General features: G+C 34.5%; 1 protein-coding gene across 1 annotated transcript; it reads right to left on the reverse strand.

Annotated features, from left to right (window-relative positions):
• Positions 1-5,497: 5,497 nt before the first annotated feature.
• Positions 5,498-9,808, reverse strand: LOC104896692 (stromal 70 kDa heat shock-related protein, chloroplastic). Its single transcript, XM_010683461.4, has 8 exons — positions 9,076-9,808; positions 8,302-8,554; positions 7,845-7,924; positions 7,597-7,739; positions 7,381-7,479; positions 7,037-7,226; positions 6,284-6,682; positions 5,498-6,145 (listed from the first exon to the last, which is right to left on the reverse strand). The coding sequence occupies exons 1-8, from the start codon at positions 9,646-9,648 to the stop codon at positions 5,741-5,743; spliced, it is 2,142 nt and encodes a 713-aa protein (XP_010681763.1). The 5' UTR covers positions 9,649-9,808; the 3' UTR covers positions 5,498-5,740.
• Between the last annotated feature and the right edge of the window lie 753 nt (positions 9,809-10,561).

Here is a 10,561-nt window from a genome sequence, read left to right on the forward strand (position 1 = left end):
TATATCATAATCCTTGATAAACTCCAGCCATCTTCTTTGTCTCATATTCATTTCCTTGTGGGTGAAAATGTATTTTAAACTTTTATGATCTGTGTAGACCTTGCAGGTTACTCCATATAGATAATGTCGCCATAATTTCAAGGCAAAGACCACTGCTGCCAATTCCAAATCATGCACCGGGTAATTCCTATCATGAGTTTTCAACTGGCGTGAAGCATACGCTATCACACGCTGATTTTGCATTAATACACATCCCAACCCTTCCTGTGAAGCATCACTATATACTTCAAATCCTTCAACTCCTGCTGGCAATGCTAATACCGGTGCGCTTGTCAATCTTCTTTTTAACTCCTGAAACGCTTTCTCACATTTCTCTGTCCACTGAAATTTAGTGCTTTTTTTTAATTAAGTTGGTGATGGGTAATGCAATCCGGGAAAAATCTTTAACAAATCGTCGATAATACCCTGCTAACCCGAGGAAGCTACGAACTTCGATTACATTTACCGGAGCGGGCCATTCAATAATTGCTCTAATTTTCTCAGGATCCAATGATACACCAACCTTTGAAACTACATGACCCAGAAACACCACCGATTCTAACCAGAATTCACACTTACTGAGTTTCGCATAAAGTTTTCCCGTCTCATTACACCCAACACCATTCTTAAATGCTTTGCGTGCTCTTCCCGATTGACGGAGTAAACCAAATTATCATCAATAAATATCACCACAAACCGATCTAAGACTGGTTTGAAATATCTCTGCAGCAAATCCATAAATGCAGCAGGAGCATTAGTAAGGCCAAATGGCATTACCACAAATTCATAATGACCATATCTGCATCTGAATGCAGTTTTAGAGATGTCCTCCTCTGCTATCCTCATCTGATGATACCCAGATCGTAAATCTATTTTAGAAAAGATTCCCGCGCCTTTCAATTGATCAAACAAATCGTCAATTCTAGGTAATGGATACCTGTTCCGCACTGTGATCTTATTGATTTCCCGATAGTCAATGCATAATCTCATGGTGCCGTCTTTTTTCTTAACAAATAGCACGGGTGCCCCCCAAGGTGAAACACTTGGCCGAATATAGCCTTTTTGCAACAATTCATCCAATTGTTTCTTCAATTCCACCATCTCCATTGGGGCCATTCTATATGGAGCTCGGGAAATAGGTGTGGCTTCTGGTATTAAATCAATATGGAAATCCACTATTCTCCGAGGCGGAAGCCCAGGCAACTCCTCCGGAAACACATCTGAATATTCTCTAACCACAGGAATATTTTTGGTCTTTTCTATGACATCTTTTCCTTCATGACCAAAAACTTCATTTTCTGCATTGTCCCCCATACTACTGAGAGTTATTTCTCTTATAAAATTCAAACATTTTCTGCCCCTAGGAAAGCACCTTTGATAAGACACTTCCTTTCCTCCTGGTGCTTCCAGCTTTATCTTCTCCGAATAACATTCAACCACCGCTCTATTATTACTCAGCCAATCCATTCCTAAGATAACATCATAAGACTCAACAATGAAAAATTGTTAAAACTAGCTTGCGAAATAAGATAGGGGGACGACTTTCTATTGGAGTACTTGATTGTCTATATAGAGAAGATATTGCTGATTTACAATTGACTCGATCATAGATGATTTCAATTCTATGAAAACGAGGGTCCAATTTGGATGACGAGAATAGTTTGTATCAAATAATGTTTTTGGAACATATAATCATATGATTGTGGATCTTTGTCGTTCAAAAATTCATATTTCTTAATTTTTAGTTAGTTAAATTTCTTGTTCGATTTATATGGCCTAGGGGAATAAAAAATTCTTGGATCCGCCCCTGATAATGGATGAGCTATCTTATGACAGATGACTAGTTTAATCTGTTTCGTAAGACTACCGAGTTAGTTTTTGAAATTGTATGTTGTAGTTTGAGAATCAAGAAATCAAAGAAAGGAGAAGAGAAGGGATACCTAGAATAGTGTTAAGTTAGAGTGAAATGGGATGGACATGTTAGAAAAATCCAGTATTATGTTCGTCTAATTTTATGTTAAAATTAGACCGTCTATTCTAATAATTTGTGATTTAACAAAGTGGATATAGATGCACCAATTTCCATATTGGGGTCGATTAGTGTAGCTTATATATGAACTTGGATGTTGGATTCAACTAGAAAAAAGGATGTAGTTTTTATTTACTATTAGATTAACTTTCTCTTCTTGTTTTTGTTTTGGGAACTCACGAATTGCATATAAAAATTAATTCGAATAGTTGATTAATTGTTTGATTACTTTTAATTTATTTGTCCTTCATGATCACTAATATAACATGGCAACAGTTCTTATATAGAGTGGTTATTATCATACATGTAACTACATACATAGGAGACTCTACCAATACGGGCAATCAAGGATAGACTACAATCAAACAAATAAATCATTAAACAAAAGAAATTGGAATTAAACGTAATAGTTAATGATGATTATGAAGACTATAAAGTATAATTTATTCAGACATAGATGGTTAATTAGTAGGTACAATAAAACGGCAAAAATAAAACTATAAAATATATATAAATAGCAAGTTAAGCTTGAATAAACGATGAAAAGTTAATGCTATATTGAGAATGTATTTTACAATAAGATCTATTGATATTATAACTTATAAGTATTAGTAGCAACACAAATTCACAAGTATTTTAATGTGCAATGCATCTTCTAAAGTGGTATTTTTGAGGTTTGGGGGGGGTTGGCCATGAAGGCTTGAAAACCTGGGGATGGGTGTTTATATATGTTCTATTTTTCTGATATCAAGACTATTATACAAATATCATAGTTGTACGACTTACTGGTAATAAGTCTGTTTTAATTATTATCAATATAAGATCATAAAATTTAAATCACAAGTTATGAGTTTTGAAATTTAGATAGAATTGTTCTCATGTAGTTCTCAAATTCTAATTGCATTGACTACAATGAATGACATTAATAATAATATGTAAAAAGTAATCATATTACCAATTCAAAAATATTAAACAAATAATACAGTTACCAAACCCATTTTACTAAAATCATAATTGTAATATAATACGAGTCACAATCAGTTTAATTTATTTTCAATACAAGATCATAAAGTTTAAATCACATGTTATTAATTTTGAAATTTACATAGAATTTCTTGTAGAGTTCTCAAAGTCTAAAAATATTAACTATAATCAATAACATCAATGTAATATGTTCAGACAGTATTCCCTCCTTATCTAGAATGTCCATTTACTTTTATTGCAAGCTTTAAAATTAGAAATAATTTTATCTTCATGCTCCGTATATGTTAACTATCATATAAGATATGCCTTAATTTATTTAATTTGTTGGGTATATCAAAAAAAATATGCTTGAATGGTGCATTCAAGACCCTGAACAAGCAAAGATAAGAACATTAAATAATGTAAAATCATTTCTTCTTTAAATAAGTAAATACTCGTGAATCTAACCATTGATCATATATGGGTAATAGCAAATTAAAATTTATCTTTTCAAACATAGCAATTTATGATTTATATTCTTTGCTTTTACATCATCATTTTTATAGATTAATGGGTTAAATATCACCCCTAATTTTAGGAGAGATCACATAAAATCCTAAATTTATAAAACAAAGACTCCCGATATAACTTGCACGAGTTTTTCTTGCGTGAAGCTGGTCCACAATAATATTATTACGGATCAAAGTTACTTATTTGACATAGTGACCCCTTTATCTATATAGTAACCTTTTAAATTTTAAGTTACACTATACACTTAGGGTGCGTTCTCTTCACCTTAATAAATTAAGTTTCAGATCTAATAAGTTCTGATAAGTTTAGATAAGTTCACATAAGTTTCAATCAGGTCCAATCACAGCAATAAGTTCCAACCAGGTGTAATAAGGTCCAATAAGTTCCAATCCGGTGCAATAAGTTCCAATCACGTCTAATAAGATCCAATAAGTTCCAATTAGGTGCAATAAGATTAAATAAGTTCCAATTAGGTCTAATCAGATCTAATAAGGTCCAAATAGTCAATGATCAATAAATATTTGTACTATTGTCCATTATTTTATTATTCATATCACTATTAGTCGATTATGTTATTGTTAGAATTTTAATTAAAGAAGAATGATTATATCATATTATACTTGTATTATTGTCTATTATTTTCTTAATTATTTGTATTATTGTCTATGTTTTTATTATTCATATTACTATTAGTTGATTATGTTATTATTAAAAATTTTGAATTAAAGTAGCACAATTATACTTGTATTATTGTCTATTATTTTATTATTCATATTACTATTAACAAGACTATTAAATATACTAGTAATGAAAGTTTAGATAGGCAAGTATATAAATAGTATATTTTTTATGTTAAATTGCATATCATAAGAGATAATTAATAATAAATATTTTTTTAAAAGGTAAATTTTAATAATTATTATTTCATAATAAATTTTGAGGGGTAGTACGTTAGGGGTAACATTTATGCTACAACTCATCAATAACTTTGTCTAATAAGGTCAAATAAGTTTCAATTAGGTCCAACAAGGTCTAATAAGTTTCAATTAGGTCCAATAAGGTGTCATAAGTTTCTATCATATCCGATAAGGTCTAATAAGTTCCAATCAGGTCAATAAGTTTCAATCAGGTCCAATAAGTTCCAATACGTTGAATCAGGTCCAATCAGATCTAATAAGTTCGGTTCAGGTCCAACAAGGTGAAAAAACACACCCTTACAATTTACCATAGTAACCGTTTTCACTAATACGTTTATCATAATGAAATTTCCACTTTGTAAGATAGTAGCATTTATTTCACATAGTCAACCTTTAACATCTATATCTACCCATTTTTTAATACTTCCTCTGTTCCAATTTAATTGTGACACTTTCTATTTTAAAAAGTTTCAAATCAGATATTACACTTCAATTTGGGTAATACCTTCTCTCTATCTCTCTCCTATTACATGAGACCCTTTTGTTTTCTTTCTCTATCTCTCTCCTCTCCAAAAATTATCTACAAATCCGTAATTTTAAAAATGTCACAACTAAATTAAAACGGAGAAAATATCTATTTTTTCATAGTGACAAATTTTTTAAAAACATCACATAAATTAGCATTAATTCTACAATATTTTAACAAGGGCTAAATCCATATAAGTTTTCTACTAGTTGCACCGCTCTTAAACACAAGTCCTCATATAACACCAAATAGTAGGCCTTGAACTTGAAACAAAATTGATAAATAGTGTAAACCAAATCCATATAAATTTTTACTAACGTGCACAGGTCTTAATCCCAAGTCCTAATAGCTTGAGCTCGAAACAAAATTGTTACGATATTACGTATTAGTGCTTTTCGTTTTGGGAATGAATATAAAGCGTCGCATTTGTTGTGTTTCTCATATTTTCTATTTCACCGTTGCCTCAAGAACAGATCTGATTCAAGCTTCAACTAAATTAAAAGGCTAGTCGACTTCTACTTGCCTATTATTGATCTCATATCTTGATTACAAGAACAATCCAAAGTAATATAAACTTCAAAATATGCAACAAGACTGACAAAATTCGACATCTATATTTTTCCTACCAATTTCTCACAACTAAAGTAACTACCAACCGAACATGGGATTTTGTGCCCAAAAAAAATCTTATACACAGCCGTTGAAAAATATAAGGCTTGGCAAATTCAAATAAACTCACTTGCTGTCTGTGAAGTCAGCATCAATGACATCTCCATCCGGTCCTTTGCTACCTGAATCTGATGGACCAGCTTCGCCTCCAGGAGTTGGGCCAGCACCAGGTGCACCTCCTGCTCCAGGCTGGTTGTAAAGAGACTGACCAAGTTGCATTACTTCCTGGTTAAGAGCAGCCATGGCGTCCTTTATGGCTTGAGTTTCACCCTGTGCAACGGCATCCTTGAGCTCTCCCAACTTAGCTTCCACCTTTTCTTTAACGGCGCCTGGAACCTTGTCTCCAAGTTCCTTCAATTGCTTCTCCGTCTGGTAGACAACGGAATCTGCCTGGTTCTTAGTGTCAATGGCATCTCTCTTTTCCTTGTCTTCCTTGGCAAATCTCTCAGCCTCACTAACCATTCTCTCCACCTGTGGACATATAGCTCAAGTTTAGATGTCATTTCTTGGCGTGCTACTTGACGACAGATATCATACATAGCAAAGCAAAGTCCATCACAACTTAAGAGGCAGCTTCAATATAATTAATGTACAATCTGGAAGACATACCTCATCACCAGGAAGTGTACTGGCTCCAGTAATAGTGATGTCTTGTTTCTTTCCTGTTCCCTTGTCACTGGCAGTAACAGACAGAATTCCATTGGCATCAATGTCAAATTTGACTTCAATCTGAGGTACACCTCGAGGAGCTGGTGGAATACCATCTAGACGGAAACTACCAAGAGATTTGTTATCTCTCACAAACTCACGTTCTCCTTGAAGCACATTAATCTCAACACTTGTCTGACCATCTGCAGCTGTCGAGAAGACCTCTGACTTGGAAGTGGGCAACGTAGTGTTTCTAGGGATAATCTTGGTCATTACACCACCAAGGGTTTCAAGACCCAAAGATAACGGTGATACATCCAAAAGCACAATGTCGCTGACATCTCCAGCGAGGACACCAGCCTACAATATGACATAAAATCAAATAGCTCAGAGACAAACACAACAAGTAGAAGCATCAAAAGCCTCACTAAATAATAATAATAATGATCCCCAACTTGCACCAGAATGTATAAAAATTTTCTTCTAAGAACCAAAAAGTACAAAGAAAATTACTCCCATCTAATGCTTCCATTACAACAGGACACCAAGTACCTTAAAAGATAGCCCACGAATCAACATGAACATCATAAAATCACAAGAGTAGACAATAATATATAGATATTAGGCATAAAGTTGATCAAGTCACATTTTCTCGCAGGCCAACATAAAAATGAAAGGGACTACTGATCAAAGAGACATGCTGTGGAGTAAAACCTGTACTGCAGCCCCAAGAGCAACAACTTCATCAGGATTAACTGTCACATTAGGGTCCTTCCCCGTCAACTTCTTGACCAACTCTTGAACAGCTGGTATACGTGTTGAGCCTCCCACTAGGATCACTTCATCTAAATCACTGAAGGATAGTTTAGCATCTCTCAACGAGTTCTCAACTGGTGTTTTCAACCTGAAAAGAAATAGAAGAGTTTAATGTAATATTAAGACATATGGAGCTCATGTTTTACAAACCATACACCATGAGAAAACTTCGCAACACATGACAAACAACAAGATCCACAGTCAGCAACTAGTTAAAACACATCTCAAGAAAAATGCATTACCTATCTAGGAGGTCGGAACACAGCTCCTCAAACTTCGCCCTCGTCAAAGTGGTCTCAATATGTTTGGGACCATCAGCAGTGGCAGTGATGAATGGCAAGCTAGAAACAGCACAAATAATTTTCAGCTGTATATTTGATGTATTTTGAAACACTGACAATTAGAGGGAAGAGGTAACAGGGTAAGAGGAACAATACTCATCAAAGTCAAAATATTACCTGATGTTTGCCTGAGTTAATGATGACAATTCCATCTTAGCTTTCTCAGCTGTCTCAGTTAGACGTTGTAGAGCTTGCTTGTCCTTCAAAAGGTCAATGCCTTCATCTCTTTTGAAGCTCGCAGCAAGCCAATCCACAATTCTCTGTTTATACACAGAGCATAATCATCATACCAGGAAATACTAAAACTAGGATGAGTAGAAGACAAGTTTAGCAAACCACAACCGAACGAATTTTTTTCCACTCACCTTGTCAAAATCATCACCACCCAAATGTGTATCTCCAGAAGTGGAAAGTACTTCAAACACACCATCACCAACCTCAAGGACTGCAGCAATTTTCAGATTTCATATAAGTTTAACATCATTAAGCCATAGCAGTAAGTAGAAGCCATCAAAGCTTATTAGCGCCAAACGCTATTATTTATGAGAATGTTTCTTGTCATGATATCTCTGTAACAGACTTTTTATTCTTAATTTGAATTTTCTACCAAAAAAAAAAAAAAGCCATCATAACGGAGGAAAGACAACATAGTTGACAACTATTATACTATTAATACATTCCAGTGTCCTAGAGCATAAATTGAGCTAATTAAGGGTCCATTGCCAAAGAAAAACTTCATTAGGATCTAATTTGAATTTCAAACAAGATGTAAGAAAAAAATTAATCAGAGCAAATAAAGAAACAGAAAAATAAAGGCAATACCTGAAACATCAAATGTACCACCTCCAAGGTCAAACACCAAAATGGTCTCATTATTCTTCCTCTCAAAACCATAAGCTAAAGAAGCAGCAGTAGGCTCATTAATAATTCGAAGAACTTCCAACCCAGCAATGCGCCCGGCATCCTTTGTCGCTGTTCTTTGAGAATCATTGAAATAAGCAGGCACCGTGACCACAGCCTTGGTTACTTGGTCATTCAGAAATTTTGACGCATCATCCACAAGCTTTCTCAACACCTACAGCAAGAATAGACATCCCACTTCCAGTTTTTCAGATTCAACAATACGAACAACAGCCAGCAGATATACTAATCAACTAAACCCATGTATAACATTGTTAATGGCAGAACATAAAGAAGCACCACCGCAGTAACAATCACAACAACATCAAGCCTTAATCCCATTAGAATAGAACCACCAAAGTCCAAAACCATCTAAATTGTCACCTAACCCCCCTAAGAAAAGGCAAATAATTATTCCAACAATATAGAAGGTGTACCTAATAACAACTACAACCACCAAGTATGAAAAATTCATCTATAAACTGTAATTGCCAAATATATTCTCTTTTAGGCAAGTAAAATCGGGAATTGGGGATCCATCTAGCAAGGGGGGAGACTCAATCTGAGATCGGAAGTGATGCTGCTGCGTAAATGCCAAATATAGAGAACACAAAATAGTGAATGAACAAGAGAATTAAAGAACCGATACAGCAATGCTGAGCAGAAAGTCGAAGTCGAAAAAGACATAGAATTTACCTGAGCAGAGATCTCTTCAGCAGCAAACTGCTTACCAATAGCAGGGCAGTCCAGTTTGACATTCCCATTGTCATCCCTAACAACTCTATAACTGACCTGCTTAGACTCCTCATCAACCTCCGACATCTTCCTCCCAATAAACCTCTTCACTGAGAAGAAAGTATTCTCAGGGTTCACCACTGCCTGCCGCTTCGCAATTTGCCCCACCAATCTCTCTCCAGTCTTTGTATAGGCCACCACCGATGGTGTCGTGCGCTGCCCTTCCGCGTTCGTCACTATAGTCGGCTTCCCTCCTTCCATTGCCGCAACCGCAGAATTTGTTGTTCCGAGGTCGATTCCTACGACCTTCTCATTAACGACTCTTACAGGACCTACACCAGAGGTCCGACGACGGGAGCCGGAGCTCTTACGGAGTCGTAAAAAGGCGGATTTAGGGGTGCCGAAAGAGGCTGTGCTAGGGGATAATTTCTGCCCGAAGAAGATTGAGTTTGACCGAGAAGAAGAGGGTTTTGAAGTTGATGATGTGAAAGGGGTGGCTCCAAGAACGTGGATTTGAGCTGCTGAAGACGCCATCTTGTGAAGAAAGTGTAAGCTTTTGAGCTTTTGAGCTTTCGAACTTTCTTCAATGGAGTTTTTGGGAAGAGATAAATTAGGGTTAGCGGAAAAGTGAGAGTAGAGGAGTGACGGGAAAGGATAAGAGAGGGGAGGGTTTTAAGAGGAGTTATAGGAGGAAAATGGGTGGCAATTAGATGGAGTTCTAGAATTTTCCTCAGCCTATATTTTTATTTAAAAAAAGGAAAAAATTAAAGTTTTCCTCTTTTCTTTATTTATTTATATTATATTATATTATATATTATATTCTTTTTTTAAAAAAAAATTTGTACAAGCATACCTAACTCTATCCTTTCTTGGAGATTGAAGTTGGGTTTACTTTGAATCCCCCTAGCGCATGATAATGTTCAGGATTGTAGTGGTGTAGGGCGTAAATGAGAGAAAATAATTCGTGAGTGATTTAAGATTGACTCGATCAAAGTTCACCTGAAATTTTCTGATTTGAACTTATTTGATTTAATCTAAATTTATTTTTTTTATCTAATATGATCTCATCTGATTTACAAGATTTTATCTTTTATAAAATATATTATTACTATTATATTATTACTTTGTAATTCATTATTATGCAATAAATTATAAGATCTTATTTATAGTATTACTATTATTATCAATTTATTTCTATTACAATTTTTATTATTAATAATAATTATTATTACCATTATTATAATAACAACAATAATTATAATCATAATAATTATTATTATTACTAAAAATAATTATATAACCTAAGTCATTAATTTTATAAGAGCACTTATAGAATGTTTCACACTTTCCCTTAAAAAAAATTTCACACTTGAGAAGTCGGCAGACTCAACTCTTTTTTTTCAAATAAAATAAAATAAGATATACAAACAACTATGACTTGAGCAAG

This window comes from Beta vulgaris, chromosome 6 (assembly GCF_026745355.1).
Source record: "Beta vulgaris subsp. vulgaris cultivar EL10 chromosome 6, EL10.2, whole genome shotgun sequence".
NCBI lineage: Eukaryota > Viridiplantae > Streptophyta > Magnoliopsida > Caryophyllales > Amaranthaceae > Beta > Beta vulgaris.

What these genes read in the sequence shown, in the direction of transcription:
- LOC104896692 (XM_010683461.4), bottom strand. Translation starts at nt 9,648, where the DNA reads ATGGCGTCTTCAGCAGCTCAAATCCACGTTCTTGGAGCCACCCCTTTC. An exon ending in GTGGTGATGATTTTGACAAG is followed by an intron (nt 7,740 to 7,844) that starts GTGAGTGGAAAA and finishes GTGTATAAACAG; the next exon opens with AGAATTGTGGATTGGCTTGC. An exon ending in TGTTCCGACCTCCTAGATAG is followed by an intron (nt 7,227 to 7,380) that starts GTAATGCATTTT and finishes ATTTCTTTTCAG; the next exon opens with GTTGAAAACACCAGTTGAGA.